At 29.4% G+C, this 18,950-nt stretch overlaps 1 protein-coding gene across 1 annotated transcript in view; it reads left to right on the top strand.

Annotated features, from left to right (window-relative positions):
- The first annotated feature begins 2,025 nt into the window (after window positions 1–2,025).
- The window catches only part of LOC127734669 (prominin-1-A-like), a 42,852-nt gene continuing 25,927 nt past the window's right edge, over window positions 2,026–18,950 (top strand). Inside the window, exons 1-8 of the mRNA XM_052244664.1 lie at window positions 2,026–2,391; window positions 3,797–3,852; window positions 4,913–5,044; window positions 7,141–7,214; window positions 7,636–7,756; window positions 17,054–17,120; window positions 17,705–17,788; window positions 18,523–18,725. Of these exons, the coding sequence (XP_052100624.1) occupies window positions 2,145–2,391; window positions 3,797–3,852; window positions 4,913–5,044; window positions 7,141–7,214; window positions 7,636–7,756; window positions 17,054–17,120; window positions 17,705–17,788; window positions 18,523–18,725 (984 nt within the window). The 5' untranslated portion in view covers window positions 2,026–2,144. The remainder of the gene's footprint in view (window positions 2,392–3,796; window positions 3,853–4,912; window positions 5,045–7,140; window positions 7,215–7,635; window positions 7,757–17,053; window positions 17,121–17,704; window positions 17,789–18,522; window positions 18,726–18,950) is intronic.

Below are 18,950 nucleotides of genomic sequence, written 5' to 3' on the forward strand. Positions count from 1 at the left end.
GGTTTAGGAATGGTGGTAGCGTCTCATTGGAATGACAAAAATATATTTGAAAAAAGTCCTAGGAATATCGCTTGGGGATTTAGAGACTTTCCAGAAAATCGTTACAGATATAGAATCCGTCTTAAACGATCGACCATTAACATATGTTTCTTCAGTCCCGGAGAATCTTGAACCACTGGCTCCAGCTCATCTGCTTTATAGGCGTCGAATAAATACAACACCGTACATAGATAATCGTGAAATTGACACTTTTAAGGAGACATTTAGGAACAAAACAAGTTTTATCAAAAGTGTTCAAAGACAATCACTATTGTTCAAACCAATGGGAACCGAATATTTGAACTACATAACGTCCAATCGTTAAGTTATATCCTCTTTAATTTTGTACGGAAATCGGAACATCATAGGAAGAATAATACGAATCTAATGACCTGTTGCGATTTATTATAGACTGTTACGAAAATGTTTCATAAATTGACTATCTGTCAAAAACCGATAATATGACACTTTTTCATCGACTTTGTGAACAGGTGAATATAGACTCACTGTGTACGAAATAGACTTATTGAAATTTAATTCAAAGATAACTAATCTGAAAGTTAGTGACTTTTCTCAAGTTATTAAGATTGAGTTTAAATTTTGAAAGACAGTAATTTTCATTAATTTTTTTACATTTTTTGTACTTTATCGTAATTTAATTTTGAAAACACACTTTTTGTGGTCTTCTCGGCTTTTCCTATAATAACTAGGCTTCACGTCAGTGCGAGACGTAGCCTTAGTCCTCAGACATATTTATGAAATAAACGTAAAACAGTATAGTTGTATTCTGCTGTCTATATTACGATAGTTGTTTTAGCCCCGATAATCGTAAACGACTTATTTTCAAGAACCACTACCCAACCGATCGTCCGAGGAGAACCAACCATCCGCACAGAACGCTTAAAAACTGATTCACTGTCCTCCTCCCGAACACGTTATTTACTACTATATCATCTGACGAGATTCCTTTCAGTGACCAAAAACACAACCATTCAGTACAATAAGACCAGGAACCGATATAGTTTATTGTTGTCAATCAAATACTCCAACGTCTCAAAGTTAAACTTCAGAATGAATTATTTCTTTTGAGCACTCAATCCTCCCACTTTTAATCACGATTCATGGAATAACACAGGTTCAATTTTTTAGGTTTATTTTTCCTTTTTTCATTTCGTAAAATATTTTTTCATAATTTCTTCTTTTTTTTAATTCTTTTACAATTTAATATTTTTTTAATTTATTATTTTCACAATTTTCTACACGCAGACACGATAGCATTTAATGCAACCATCTTGAAAAAAAGATTTTTTTTCTAAATTGTTCAAAAATCCCGTTCTTATATTTTCTTATCTATAACTTATGATTTTGACAAAGAATAGTAAAAAAAAGATCATCTCTTTTATATACAAATATGTTTTTGACGTAACAGTCAAATTTATATGTTAATATATATTGCTACAGATAAAATATTTCAATTGGTTTAATTATAATTTTACGAAGGTCACTAAAATCTGATAAATAGTTTACACTTTTCGTTTTGTGAAAATCAAAGTTTTGATCCGGTATATCCCAGTCATAAAAACAACAAATAACACAAAGAAGTATTAAAAGTCGGTATACAAATTCTAATTAAATGGACCAATGTCAAATGTATAAAGTTAAAAAAATAACAAGTAACATGTATTTAAAAAATATCAAGTTTTTACAATATTTGAGTATTTATTTTAAACCATGACCGAGTTGTTAAATGTTTGAATCAATGCTTTTCTTTCATTTGTCAGTTAATTGTAAGATGAAATGATTACAACAGAGGTCAAGATCGGAAAACCACACATTGGATAATTAATGTATCAATATTTCAGATTAAAACATATTGCCTGTCAGAGGATAATTCCTCTCAACAACTAGGCCTAAATGTTAAGTCTAAAGACAAAACCATTTTGATACATGAGTTTTTAATATCAAAGCGCAGAATATGTAGGTTGTTTACATTAGTAAACTGCTATTGCTTTATATTTAAAAAGAACTTTTATTTTCTTTTAACTAGACTAGATATTTTATGTTTGTAGCTCAGACAATTACTAGAAACAGTGAAGCATAGAAAAATGAGTATTTTAATATTGAGAGTTTTACTAATTCAAGGATTAACATGTCTGAATCTTGTGAAGTCTGGAAATATAACAGACATTTATGGAAATGTTGCGTATGGAAATGGTACAATTTCATGGGAGAACATACCTTCAGGTTTTTCATACAAGACGGTTAATAATTATGATCCAGGAGGCCTGGACGGACTTTACAAAATGGCAAGAGGTTTCATAAATATGATTCAACCAGATCCATTTCCCTATGGTAAGAGTCTTCTAAGTCTAAATCTATACCAGCAGCGCAGTTTATATATACGTAAAAGGTCAAGTATCAAATAAACCTTGTTCCGAAATGTAAATAGTGTTATTCCTAATATACAAAAATATGTTATGTATAATAACGAAATCGAAATATTCAAATATTGAGATTTCAAAAAGCGAATTTTATAAATAAAAAAGCCAAAACAAAACAAACGTTGATTCTCAGAGAAAATATTGTTTATTATCAAATAGACAATCAAAGATTAATTGAATTTTTGATTGATTGGTGTTTAACGCTTTTTCAATACTATTATGCTATTTCGTGGCGGTCAGTAATTATTGGTGGAGGAAGCCGGAGTGCACGGAGAGAACCACCGACCTTCGGTAGGAAAACTGACAATCCTAGTAAGATTGGAGTCGAGCGCGGGACGAACTCACAACCTCAGTGATGACTGGCTAGTGATACAGTAGTTCGACTTCTTAGACCACTCGTTCACCGAGGCCCCTAAAAATATTAACATAATTCTGAATTCATGTAAAAAATTGTTTACACGTTTTTGTACAAGCATTTTTTATTAAATTGTTTAATACAAGTTAATTTAGAAACGTTTATATGTGTTGTCAATCTTGGAATTTATTACCTTGTATAAACTGCTATAAAAACCTTGCACTCGTAATCTTTTTACCAACAAACTAGTAGATGAAAGTTTTATTAGTTTAATTTTTCATAACCAATTTGCGTGTCATTTAACACGTGTAAAGCCGTTTTCAGTTATATCTTTAATTTGATGTTAATTTGTTATTACGATCTTACATGTATGTTACAAATATTTTCGGACGACATAATAATTCTTCAATTTTTTTTTACTTTAATATGTGGTATTTGTGGTTTAATATATTTCGATGAGAAGGACTTTGAAAAAGAAACGAAAGATAACAATTTGAGAATCAAAACTCATAAGAGAGACCGACGAAATTAGACGAAAAAAATTAAGGCGACGAAAAGGCAAACACTTAAAACAAAACTAAAGGCTAAACAACCCGAACCCTACAGAAAACCCGGGTGAGGTCGTAAGAAAAGAAGTTCATCATAGATACCAGAATTATAATTTTGAAACGCCAATACTTGTGGCATAACTTAATTTTATTTGCTCAATTTTGGCCAATACAAATTTGGGATTATGAGGCCCTATAAAGAGATATTTGTGGTAATACTGAATTCAAATTGAATTTTGATTTCTGACTTAGGCAGATATGATGTGTCTTCTACCTTTTTTCATATTTATGTACTTATTTAGAATGCTGATCTCTTTAACATAGTTAAAAAATTGGCGGTTACAATGTTTTAAGTTGAACAAAACTGTACAACAATTTAGGCCAGCTTACTATTGAGATATTTTAAATTATAGATATTGTCAAAGATGTATTGAGAAGTAGATTCGACATAACAACGCAGTATCAAGAGGTACGTATCATAAAATAGATATTTTCAAAAATATTTGAGGAAACTAATCCAAGGATAAAGAGAAATGCGTTCCTTGAACAGGCAAAGTTAACCTTATATTAATGTTCTATTATTTATATAGGTCCTGCCGTTTCTTCTTTTTTTTTCATCCTTGGCTTTCAAATGTTTTAAGTTTTAGTGTTCCTAGTGAAGGTTAATCCAGAAAATAGCTTCGGAAGCTCGAAAGTTATAAAGTGGTATTTTCATTTTGAACTATTTGATAGAAAGATTTCCCTTAGCTACATACCGTAGCTACCAATGACTGATTGATTGGTGTTTAATACCAATTTCAGCACTATCAACTATTTTGAGGCAGTCAGTTTTTACTGGTGGAGAACGCCGGATTGCCCGGAGAGAATCACCGACCGTCGGAAAGAAATCTGACAATCCTAGTCAATAAGATTCGAGTCGAATGCGCCTGCCACGTGCGGGGTAACGAACTAACAACCTCGGTGTTGACAGACTTGTGATACAGTAGTTGGACTACTTACAGCCACAGAGACCCCAACGTAACTACTACATATCTATTTTAATCATTCAAATACAATTCACAATGTATGGCTTTATTACTTAATGATTGCCTCAATAGTTTAATGCTTTGTATATAAATCAGGCCGTTAGTTTTCCGATTGAATTGTTTTACATTTGTCACTTTGGGGCTTTTTTTAGCTTGCTATGCGGTAAGGGTTTTGCTCATTGTTGAAGTCCTTACAGTGACCTATAATTGATAACATTCTACGTCATTTGGTCTCATACTACATATTCTTAGTTTTAATATATTCGCAATAACCTGAAACGTTCATTTCCCATTTTTAGTTTATTTATAGTTGTAATATCCTCACTCTTGTCCTGATTACTGTCTTACTGGAAATCAAACCGCTTACCAATTTAATTATCCCATCTCAGTTACATGTAGTGCTAAACACTCATTATAAATTGTCTGCATGTCTCTTCAAGACACAACTATCTGCCCATTTGTTCATTAAATGCTATATATATATAAATCTCTTATTATTTTCAGGTTATAAATGCCAGTATGGGTTTTGGAATCTGCTTTGGCATTGGACTGTTGTTCATAATTATCTTCCCAATATGTGGATGTTGTTTTTGTTGTTGTCGGTGTTGTGGCAACTGTCGACCTGATCTGAAACAGGTAACATTATTGCTTTAGGAGAAACTGTACAATGTAATGGTAGAAATATAGAGACTCAGACTTATTACACAGCGCAATTCAAAAGAATTGCTGCGAAGCACTTGTGACGTAATTGCAATTTCCGGGAATAAACTCAGCAACATTATATGAATAAGAATAATTCATTTTATCAAATTATGTTTGTATTATTCTTTCTAATAAATTTATTAAGAACATTCATGTAAGAAATAATTGCAATGTGAAACAAATATAAATTGTTTCGTTTGAAGCTATTGTTCTGTATAAATTCTCTGAATATCCTTAATAACGGTCACTAAGATTTTGCAATAGAAAACGTTCCACCTTTTTATATACTCATGACTTTTGTTCTTGCATAAATGATTTTGTTTTAATCACAAGTTTCTTGTCCATCTTTTCAGGGAAATGAAATATTTGGTGAGCGCACAAACAGGCTTACATTTTGTAACCCGAAATTCAAATTCAAATTCAAAGTGCCTGTCCCAAGTTAGGGACCTTTAATACAGGAAGCATACTACATCTCTTATATATATAGAGAGCGATGGACACAGTGCAGGCGGTGTTGTCTCGATATTCCAATAGCATGAATTCGAATCCCGGCGAGGGAAGAACAAAAACTTGCTTCCGCAAGTTTGCAGATTTAACATTGTTGTGCAGTTATGAATATAAAATGTGTTTTCAGCCCTGTATCACCTTCACTGGGAATCAAATGGATGGATCTGCCGTAGAGTTGTCACTTGTTTAGACGTACTTATTATTTATGTGACTGTATCTTACAATCCTTTACGATAGATATTTAGTTTATCTGCAATCAATTCCATCTTCATGCCTAATATATCATGTACTGTGTTACAACTCTAGATTCTACTGACGAGGCGAGGTAACACTAGGCCACCGAAAGCTGAATTATTAGTTCAGTGTAGGTGGCCGAGTGGTCTAGAGCGCTGGACACAGTGCAGGCGGTGTCGTCTCGATATCCCAATAGCATGAGTTCGAATCCCGACGAGGGAAGAACAAGAATTTGCTTCCGCAAATTTGCAGATTTAACATTGTTGTGCTGATATTTAGAGTAGTTATATAGACAATAATAGTGCATTGACTTGACATATCAACGATATAAGGATGAGGCTTAGAAACGGGGAAATGCAAGGCTCTGTCGAGCTTTTTCCCCGTTTCGGGCCGAATCCTTATATCGTTGATATGTCAAGTCAATGCACTATTATTGTCTTTATACTGCAATCTAGAAAAACACATTTTCAATTGTTGTTTAATGTCTTAATGTTATTTATTTGATTTAAAAATTGGGAAAAATCCCCTTTTAAAAAGGCCTCATATCAGGCGGAGAAATATACAACATAATGAAATGTACATTACCTGTTGAAACCCGCAATCGACGGTGAACGAATTCGTTTGAGTATGTACTAAAATATCAACAATAAGCATAAAACATAATGATTTATAGGTTTTAAAAAAAACAATTATCAAGTGAAGTATGTTTATCCAAAAATTGTAAAAGAAATATGTTTGAGTCGTACATTGGAAACAAGAACAGGTTAAAGAGGTCCTATGAATAATTAAATATAGTTTCGGCAACTTCTATCTAAATATTCATGAGGAAAAGTGATATCGGGTCAGTGACTGTATACGACATAGAAATATATAGTCAACGCATTTTGACTGCTCAAATAGAACGAGTGTAGTATAAATATATTTCTGTTCTTTATCTCAAAGTCACAACAGAAGATGCCATCAATACAAGGCAAGGTCACAGCAAGGCATTTGACATTGGGCAAAAATTCTCACCTCTCTGAAAGTTAAAGACGGCCCATGGGTATTAGGGGAAGTTTATACTTGATGCCAAAAACGCATCGATAAATTGAAGAATTTTTTTCTTGTACATGTAGTACACAAATGTCCCCTTATTAAAGAATCAATTGAATTCAGATGCATTTCATCTTGAATGTACTTAAACAGGGAACAAGAAGGACATGACTGTTGTCTTCAAGATATTCAACTGCAGCAATACTTTATTTCAATTATTGAAAAATTAATAGCTGTATATAATTTTAATTTTTCAGATGAATAAAGCCAATGAAAAATGCAAAATAACGGGACTTTCCTCAGCTCTGATGGTTATGTCTGTATTAATCGCGTAAGTGAAATGTTTTGTAGAGGTTATATTGTATTATTTTACAGACTGAATGCTGCTATCAAGAAACCGTCTATGTACATTTGAGACTTGAAGCGATCGTTTTACATGGAAAAATAGAACATAAAAAACCATAACACAATTCAAGTTTGAGAAAATCGTCTAAAAGTCAAGATTTAGCATTAATTACAATGACGGAAAGCAGTAAAAAATGAATTTTGAAAGTTCAATAAAAACTGGTGGGACATCATATACATGTAAGGTGTTGGATTATACTTTCCCGCTCATATGAGAAAAAATGTCTTATTTGTGCGTAAGTCAAAGTGATTAATTTAACTTAAGGTTTATATGATTACAGACATGACTTTATATGATTAAAGATTAAGTATGCAATTGGTGTATTAATATTGATATTCATTTTCAGATCTTCAGCTGTATGTGTGTTGATTACTAACGATAAGTTCACTGATGCAATCAATTATGCTGACTCAGCTATAGCAAACAATTTGGACGACATAGACACATATATTAACAATACTGTTACGGTAAATATTCATGATGATATTTACATATATATATATATATATATATATTCAGATTTTCATTCTGATTTAAATTCTTTAAATCCACATATTTGCTTCACAATTAACAGAAATGTCAACAAAATGCTGTTTTTGGATATTTTAGTACTTATACCGGAAGACAATGAAATTGTCACAGATATCTTCTCTAATGACACCGATACACATATGTATTTAAATTTTTACTCAAACCATCCAAAACCTGTAAAATTAAATATACCTTTTAATCTAGCGTCAAGAATAATTACCATTACAAGTACAGAACTATTACGCAATAAAAGATTGGAAGAATTAAAAGTGTATTTAAAAAAGCAGCAATATCCGGAACAAGTGATAGATTACAGAATTCAAAAGGCACTGATAAAAGGACAAATCATTACAGAATCACGGCGATCCGAAACAACCGAAGAATCATTAAACAATTCAGACAAAATTATCCCGTTTGTCACAACATATAATCCATGATTATGATATATTAAGTTTCATGCGACAAATTGAAAACAATTTACACAAAAGTGAAAAATGGACAAAGTCTTACAAAAGAAAGAAGATTATCAACAGTAAAAGACAGTCAAAAAGTCTAAAACCATATTTAACATCTTCAAAATTCGACTTTAATGAAACTTTGCCTATTGTTAGAAAATGTACAGATAAACGATGTATGCCATGTCCAGATTTAATTGAAGAAAGTTCAATTTATTTCAAAAATGGAAAGCATTTCACAGTTAAACAAAATATGTCTTGTAAAAGTTCAAACGTCATTTATTCTCTCATATGTTCAAATTGTGAGGAATTCTATATTGGAGAGACAAAAAAGGAACTGCGGACTAGAATTTTCTCCGGAAGAAGAAAGAAGAATTATTCATAAACATTCTCAACCCTGGATTAAATGATAAATAATATTTTAATTTTTACGAAACATTTTAAAGACTGTACTTCAATTTTAAAATGACATTAGTAGTCTCTCTTGTATTTGTTAACGTCATACTATTAATAACGTCAATCAATTGTTTTATATCACTTATGTATACAAGTCACATTACCTGAAGATCTGTGAAAGCAGTGAAAGCGCTAGTAAAAGTGATGAATTGAAATCGTTATTATCTTTTATTAATTTTCTTATATATATATATGTATAGATTATTACATAGTATTTTTCATATCAGACCCTTTATCGGCCCTGATATGAAAAATGACATGTAATGATCAATTTATCATACACTTCAGCAGAAGAAATACAGACAAGAACTATTAAAATTTTGTCTTTCTTTTAACTTTTAGATAATAATTTACAGACAACCAAATACTAATTTCTTAACTTAAATTGTTTTTATTGATATTACAAGCATTATATTTATCTTGTCACAACAATTATCATGTTCTTAGTTTGGAAAATTTATTTAACCTTTCCTGTGTTGGTTGCCCCCGAAAACATATTCATAGTTTTTCCTTTAAATTGTTATGGACAATTTCTGGCATCTCATTTATGTCTTCCAAAACATTTTTAATCTTAATTTATTTTTGCTTCCTCAACCATTTTGTGTAAAGTCTTAAATCACTTGCAGTTTTCCCGCTTTGTGGTGTCGTTTTCAAACAAATTTCCGGAAAATGCACGAAGTTGCATGTGATAAACGTCACGGACATTAACGGAAAGGCATGTGATAACATTCCGGAAGCAGTCAATAAAGGTTCGTTTATCAGCCCGCCGAGGAAATTTTTAGGAATCTGGTCAATAAACATAGTAATCCTTTCATAGCCTTTTAATATTTTTTAAATGCTATTGAATTGTTAAATTTAAGTAATATTTTATACAAGTATATGATAAGTATAGATTATTACATGGCATTTTTCATATCAGACCCTTTATCGGCCCTAGGTCATGATATCAGCCCAAGAGCAGCCGCAGGCTCTTGTGATGAAATAATGACCTAGGGCCGATAAAGGGTCTGATATGATAAATGACATGTAATTATCTTTTTATCATATACTTCAACAGAAGAAATACAGACAAGAACTATTAATTAAAATTTTGTCTTTCCGTGAATTTTTAGATAATAATTTACCAAAAACTAAATTTCTTAACTTTAATTGTTTTTATTGATATTACAAGCATTTTATTTATCTTGTCACAACAATTATCATGTTCTTAGTTTGAAATTTGCTCCTCAACCATTTTTTGAAAAGTCTTAAATCACTTGCGGTTTTCCGCACTGTGTTGTCGTTTTCGAACAAATTTCCGGAAATGCACGACGTTGCATGTGATGAACGTCGCGGAAAGGCATGTGATAACATTCCGGAAGCAGTCAATAAAGGTTCCTTTATCAGCCCGCTGAGGAAATTCTTAGGAATCTGATCAATAAACCTAGTAATCCTTTCATAGCCTTTTCATATTTTTAAATGTTATTGAACAGTACAATTTTAGTAATATTTTATACAAGTATATGATAAATATAAGTATTTGTATATGTTTTAGAATATAATCGTTGAACCCTTAGCATGATGGGAAAAGATGTTTATAATAAACTATTTTTTTTTGATTAATTTAAAGCAATTTATTCAAGTTTTTATGCACGGTACATTTTCCTTTGAAAATATTTTCATACAATAAATAAGGACATGTGTTTTAAAGTTTTTCAAGGTGAATTTTTACTCTTCAAAAACAGTTGACCCGGTGCCAATCATTTAAACATAAGGACATTTTTCTTCAACTTGTGTCGATCGGATAAAGATTAAAGGAAATTTAAATGGTGACATTAAATATTTCTCTGTGTGCAAATAACAAATAATTAAAAAATTAAATTTTTTATTCATGTTTCAAAAATTCTCTTATATATAAATAAATAAAATATATTAAAAGCTGAATATGAATTAAAGGAGATATGCGGTTTATGCCACTGAGAGAACGACTTAATAACAGAAATAAAGTAAGAAGACATTTAGCGGTGAACAAAGGGTCTTCAACTCAGTATAAACAAGTTTCTATTACAGTCATGTTAAGTTTTTAAAATTGCTTCGAATAGGTTCAAGAAGGGTTAAAAATTGTCCCAAAGATTTGTTTTTAATCAAGCCAAAAAACTACAAATTTTACATACATATACAGTACTTGCAACCTTAGGCGTTACTGTTTGACGTGAACTTGACTGATCGGTGAATGATCGGTGACGGATGTTTGACTGATCGATGACTGATCGGTGATCGATGACCCATAGAATCCGTCAGATACGTCAAATAAGCTATGTGAGAGTTACCGTGACAACGGTCAGCGATCGATCATTAAATTAACTGTATGCACGGATCGGACGGATACGCATATAATTAAAATTCTTATGTAAAACGAACTCCACAGTATTTACAGTTGATAAACGCGGACCTCTACGAAGACACCTTTACTCGTTAATTATGTACCACCAAAAAGCGATAAAATGTTATCATTTAAAATAAGTACTCTATTTGTTGTCGTTAGATGATGAAAATAAAAATAGCAGAACAGTAAAGATCCATACAGCTTTGTTTGGATTAATTAATTTAGAGCGTTGTTTTAATTTTTGTTCTAGATTACCAATATTTCTTTTTCTTATAACCAGAGACATATAATTATTATATGTCTCTGTAATAACATATAATGCAATGTTATTTCTAAATAGTTATTTAAAAGGCCTCAAGAAAAATTTCTTTGATAGAATTTAAAAAAAATAAGTATTAAAATACTTAAACTTTAATTTGTGTTGATTAAAGATGCAATCATTTCATTATTTTGTACTTATTGTACATCAGGATTGGTCGTTTTTCATAAAATATGCTGAATTTCAGGAAAAAGATGCTAATTTTTTGTTCGAGTTGCTTAAAAATGCAAATATTTCTTCTTTTATATCAGAAATAATGCACGTCAATTGCAATCAGTCATAGTTAATGCATTCAGATAATTAATTTTGTATAAGATATGAATAATTTAAGTATAAATATACATACACTTTCGTTTTTATTAAATAAGAATTCAATAATTTCTCTTTTTTAAAAGAAATTATTGGAACGCCTATGGTTTTTTGAACTTTTTATGGTTCAGGATTAGTTGTTTTTTATAAAATCAAAATAATATCTGAGAAAATATACTAAAATATTGTTTGCATTGTTTAAAATTACCAATGTTTCTTCTTTTGATAACAAATAATGCAATTTTATTTGTAACTAGTTATTTCAAAGTTCTCCAATAAGATCTGTTATGTAAGAATTTTGATAATGTAAGGAGAATTTTACTTTAAATTTTGTTTTGTGTTGAATACAAATTAAATAATTTCTTTATTTTGATAGAAATTATGAACCGTCATTTGATTTCGGTACATTTTGTACATCAGGATTGGTTGTTTTTCATAAAATATGCTGAAGTTGAAGGAAAAGATACTAAATTTTTTGTTTGCATTGCTTAAATATGCAGATATTTCTTCTTTTATATCTTTAATTGCAATCAGTCATTATAAATGCCTTTAGATAAGTAATTTTGTATAAAATGTGAATCATTGAAGGATAAATATGCATAAACTTTTGTTTTTGTTAGATAAGAATGCAATAATTTCTTTATTTTGATAGAAATTATGAACCGTCATTTGATTTTGGTTCTTTTTGTACATCAGGATTGTTGTTTTTTTTCATAAAATATGCTGAATTTCAGGGAAAAGATACTTTATTTGTGTTAGTGTTTCTTATAAATGCAAATATTTCTTCTTTTATATCAGAAATAATTCAACGTCAATTGCAATCAGTCATAAGTAATGCATTCAGATAAGTACTTTTGTATAAGATATGAATAATTTAAGGATAAATATACATAAACTTTTGTTTTTGTTAGATAAGAATTCAATAATTTCTCTTTTTTAATAGAAATTATTGGAACCCCTATGGCTTTTTGTACTTTTTATGGTTCAGGATTGGTTGTTTTTTATAAAATCAAAATAATATCTGAGAAATTTAAGGAGAATTTTACTTTAACTTTTGTTTTGTGTTGAATACAAATTAAATAATTTCTTTATTTTGATAGAAATTATGAACTGTCATTTGATTTCTGTACATTTTGTACATCAGGATTGGTTGTTTTTCATAAAATATGCTGAATTTCAGGGAAAAGATACTAAATTTTTGTTCGTGTTGCTTGAAAATGTAAATATGTCTTCTTTTGTATCAGAAATAATACAACGTCAATTGCAATCAGTCATAATTAATGCATTTAGATAAGTTCTTTTGTATAAGATATGAATAATTTACTGATAAATATACATAAACTTTTGTTTTTGTTTAATAAAAATTCAAAATTCCTCTATTTCAATTTAAATTATTGACTGCCTATGGCTTTTTGTACTTTTTATGGTTTAGGATTGGTTGTTTTTATAAAACAAAATAATATCTGAGAAAATATACTAAAATGTTGTAAGCATTGATTAAAATTACCAATTTTTCTTCTTTTGATAAAAAATAATGCAATGTTATTTGTAACTTGTTATTTCAAAGTCTTCCAATAAGATTTTTTTTGTAAGAATTTTGATAATGTAAGGAGAATAATACTTAAACTTTTGTTTTGTGTTGAATATGAATACAATAATTTCTTTATATTGATAGAAATTATGAACCGTCATTTGATTCGGTACATTTTGTACATCAGGATTGGTTGTTGTTCATAAAATATGCTGAATTTCAGGGAAAATATACTAAATTTTTATTCGCATTGCTTAAATATGCAAATATTTCTTCTTTTATATCAGAAATAATGCATCTTCAATTGCAATCAGTCATTATAAATGCCTTTAGATAAGTATTTTTGTATAAAATGTGAATCATTGAAGGATAAATATGCATAAACTTTTGTTTTTGTTAGATAAGAATGCTATAATTTCTTTATTTTGATAGAAATTATGAACCGTCATTTGATTTCAGTACATTTTGTACATCAGGATTGATTGTTTTTCATAAAATATGCTTAATTTCAGGGAAAAGATACTAAATTTTTGTTCGCATTGCTTGAATATGCAAATATTTCTTCTTTTACATCAGAAATAATGCAACTTTAATTGCAATCAGTCATTATCAATGACTTTAGATAAGTAATTCTGTATAAAATGTGAATCATTGAAGGATAAATATGCATAAACTTTTGATTTTGTTAGATAAGAATGCAATAATTTTTTTATTTTGATAGAAATTATGAACCGTCATTTGATTTTGGTTTTTTTTGTACATCAGGATTGGTTGTTTTTCATAAAATATTCTGAATTTCAGGGAAAAAATACTAATTTTTTGTTCGTGTTGCTTGAAAATGTAAATATGTCTTCTTTTGTATCAGAAATAATTCAACGTCATTTGCAATCAGTCATAATTAATGCATTCAGATAAGTTCTTTTGTATAAGATATGAATAATTTACTGATAAATATACATAAACTTTTGTTTTTGTTTGATAAAAATTCAAAATTCCTCTATTTCAATTTAAATTATTGACTGCCTATGGCTTTTTGTACTTTTTATGGTTTAGGATTGGTTTTTTTTATAAAACAAAATAATATCAGAGAAAATATACTAAAATGTTATTCACATTGATTAAAATTGCCAATTTTTCTTCTTTTGATAAAAAATAATGCAATGTTATTTGTAACTTGTTATTTCAAAGTCTTCCAACAAGATTTTTTTGTAAGAATTTTGATAATGTAAGGAGAATAAAACTTAAACTTGTTTTGTGTTGAATACCAATGCAATAATTTCTTAATATTGATAGAAATTATGAACCGTCATTTGATTTCGGTTCATTTTGTACATCAGGATTGGTTGTTTTTCATAAAATATGCTGAAGTTCAAGGAAAAAATACTAAATTTTTTGTTTGCATTGCTTAAATATGCAGATATTTCTTCTTTTATATCTTTAATTGCAATCAGTCATTATAAATGCCTTTAGATAAGTAATTTTGTATAAAATGTGAATCATTGAAGGATAAATATGCATAAACTTTTGTTTTTGTTAGATAAGAATGCAATAATTTCTTTATTTTGATAGAAATTATGAACCGTCATTTGATTTTGGTTCTTTTTGTACATCAGGATTGTTTTTTTTTTTCATAAAATATGCTGAATTTCAGGGAAAAGATACTTTATTTGTGTTAGTGTTTCTTATAAATGCAAATATTTCTTCTTTCATATCAGAAATAAATCAACGTCAATTGCAATCAGTCATAAGTAATGCATTCAGATAAGTATTTTTATATAAGATATGAATAATTTAAGGATAAATATACATAAACTTTTATTTTTTTTAATTAAGAATTCAATAATTTCTCTTCTTTAATGAAAATTATTGAACGACTATGGCTTTTTGTACTTTTTATGGTTTAGGATTTGTTGTATTTCATAAAATATGTTGAATTTAAGGGAAAAGATTCTAAATGTAATGTTCGCATTGCTTAGAAATACAATTATTTCTTCTTTTATATCAGAAATAATGCAACGTCAATTGCTATCAGTCATTATAAATGCCTTTATATAAGTATTTTTTAATAAAATGTGAATAAATGAAGGATAAATATGCATAAACTTTTGTTTTTGTTGAACAAGAATGCAATAATTTATTTATTTGAATGGAAATTATTGACTGTCATTAGATGTTTGTACTTTTCGTAGTTTAGTATTGGTTGTTTTTCATAAAAGTGAAAGAAGATCATAGAAAATATCCTTAAATGTTGTTCGCATTGTTTAAAATTACCAGTTTCTCTTGTTTTGTTAAAAAATAATGCAATGTTATTTGTAACTAGTTATTTTTAAGGCTTCAAGATTATTTTTTTAATAAGAATTTTAATATTGTAAGTAGAATAAGGCTTAAACTTTTGTTGGTGTTGAAAATGAATGCAATCATATCTTCATTTTGATAGAAATAATGAATCACCATTTGATTTCAGTACTCTTTGTACATCAGGATTGGTTGCATTTCATAAACTATGTTGAATTAAAGGGATCAGATACTAAATTTAATATTCGCATTGCATAAAAATACAAATATTTCTTCTTTTATATCAGAAATAGTGCAATGCAATTGCTATCAGTCATTATAAATGCCTTTAGATAAGTAGTTTTTAATAAAATATGAATAAAGAAGGAAAGATATGCATAAACTTTTGTTTTTGTTGAAATAGAATGCAATAATTCCTTTATTTGAAAGGAAATTATTGACCGTCATTGGATTTTTGTACTTTTTACAGCTTAGGATTGATTATTTTTTACTAAGTTAAAAGACTATCAGAAAAAATATACTATAATGTTGTTCTCGTTGTTTAAAATTACCAATATTTTTTATTTTTAAGAGAATTTGCAGCATTTTTATTTTTATTTGTGATTTGTTATTTTAATGGCCTCGAGATAAGTTTGTTTAAAGAATTTTAAGATTATAAGGACAAAATACTTAAAAATATTTAAAGATAATACATCGAAGTTTGCAATAAATGATCATTTCATTATATTTTCAAGAGCATTTTCGGAAAATAATAAAATCACTGAAAATCGTGATCAAAACCGTTTTAGAAATGTCCGGGTTTGAAAAATATAACCTAAATTAAAACGAAAATGGCCATTCTTTAATAGCAATATTTAAATTGAGTTATATATGCATATTTCTTTTCTTTTAAAATTCTTAAAACTGTGCTAAATAATTAACAAAAAAAGATGTTGATCATTTGTACTTGAATGTTTCGTATTTTCCATGTCGCTATTTTAATTAAATGAAACGAAACTAAGATTTCGTAATTTGTATTAGTTTATCATGTGACGTAGTAGAGTTCAATCCGTCAGAAAGGTCGATCGGTCCTATCCGTCCGATCAGTCAAATATTTTTACTATAAGTCTGACGGATTGGTGACGTGAGTTTGACGCGAACTTGACTGATCAGTGACTGATCGATGACCGCTGATTGATCGCTAAAACAGTAACGCCTAAGGTTGCAAGTACTGTAGTTGTGATATTACTATTCATAAAAAATAATTTCTTAATTTCTTGGAACAACATATTAAAAATTATGAAGTTATGACCCTTTAATTATGCATTATGCGTGTTATGAATTGCATAAGTATGACACTTCAAGATGTAACAAATTAGGAGATTTTGACTGATTTAATCATATTATTGTTATATGATTAAAAATGAGATGAAATGAAAATTACATTCCATTTAATATTATAATAGTAAAAGCATTTTGAAATTGTCAGTAGAATATCAAACATATTAAAAATATTTATTTTAGGAATTTAACTACGTTGCTGTAGACATGTACGAAATAGTGAACGATGCATTAACAGCGGATATAAATGGTATGTATAATAAGGGGTCAAATGGAAAAATAAAATAGAAAAAATTCTTGTGTATTTTAGGACAACATTGACGTTTTCCCCACAGCTCCTTTGAGTCATACATAATACAATTAACATCTTCGATTTGTAAATCTTATAAAATAAAATAAACACAAAAACAGCTGTGAAAAGTGGTTTGTGAAAATACTCGTTCGTCATTGATCAAATCATTTTTACGTAAGTATCTGGGTTTTTTTGGGGTGTATTATAATAGCCTATAAATTTGACTTTGGGAAACTAGTCTTGACAGGAAACCAGCCATCTTTAAACTCATTAACTCGAATAAATAAAACTCGAACGAGAAGATTTATTGATGGATATATACTGGACTTCACATATACTGCTGACACCTGATTTCAAAATGGTTATACCACCATTTAAAATAGGTTCACTTTAATTGTAAGAAGATGATCAGTTACTTTTAGCATATTTCACATGTCGCACTCCTATTCCTCCCAAATTTCTCGTTAATCAACCTTTTCCGTAAAAATTGTTTTACCCAAATAACTCGGTTTGTACGAGCTTACATAGATTGTATTTTTTAGGAATGGGACAAATAATGGCCGATGATTTAATGGCGAGTCTGAACATAACTCCAGTTTTAGATGCTGTCTTAGAACTTGACAACTGTAAGTTACACTGAAATATTACTTCAGAGGAGTATTAACATGGATATAAGGTAAATTGGTACACTTAGTCTATATGAGGACTAAACAAATTTAAGAATTAGGTCTAAACTTTATTGGTGTTGTCTAAGTTCATACTCTAATACATATCAGTAAACAAGTTCTCAACATAATTTTCCTATAGAGGGAAACGAATTCTGATAAAATCTAATGATAGTTTTCTCAATTTCAGAAATCTTCGAATGTCAATTTTGCATGAGATAATTACAATATTGGGCTCTATGGTCGGGTTGTTGTCTCTTTGACACATTCCCCATTTCCATTCTCAATTTTATTTTATTCAATACAAGTCAGAAAAAAAATACACAGAAAAATCAAAATCAATATAAAAATAATTTAACTCATGCAAATACCGAAACATTGTCTACACAACAACTATCCTCCTGAACTGGAAGATATGCGAAGACTTTTAGTGTATGGAAAACTTGTGTTTGAACCTTCTTGTCTCTGAGCAGATCAAATAAACCATAAACGCCACCTACAATATGAGCAAACCATAAACCAATGTCAAATCACCTGTTAGAATTATACGTTTCAAAGTAAGCTGTGAATTTTGACAGCCGAAATTATACTAGAAACGAGACACGGGAATTATTTGAGGGAACATATTTAGTCTTTGAACGATGTATTTTCAGCTTTTAAATTTGAAAAATAATGCAAGCTAATATGTTTAACAGCACTTCAGGCAATAAAGACATCGCTAGACTATGCTGTTGGTAACATTACAGAGCTACAGACTGCAGCCAACACATTGACGTCTGATATGAATACACTATCACAAGATATTGTATCAACGCAATCGGGATGTCAGTCTAAGTGTGCTTCCGACTGTGATGCATTCGATTCATCTGTACTGGCTGTATCCATTGATTTTTCTGGTGTAAGTTGTTTTATATTAAATGTCCAATAACAAAAATAAAGGTTTTTTTATTGCGTGAGTGTTATCAGTTGTCAAAATTAATGTACCATCATCTATATGAACGTATAGATCCCCTAATTGAAGCGGTGATATATAGTGACCGAGTGCCTGTCTGTCTGTTCGTCCGCATGTTCGTCTTTCCGTCCCAACATTTGTATGCACTTATGCTCCTGAATCTTTTGACAG

The sequence above is a fragment of the Mytilus californianus genome, unplaced genomic scaffold (genome assembly GCF_021869535.1).
Source record: "Mytilus californianus isolate M0D057914Y unplaced genomic scaffold, xbMytCali1.0.p SCAF_3, whole genome shotgun sequence".
In the NCBI taxonomy this organism is placed as follows: Eukaryota; Metazoa; Mollusca; class Bivalvia; order Mytilida; family Mytilidae; genus Mytilus; species Mytilus californianus.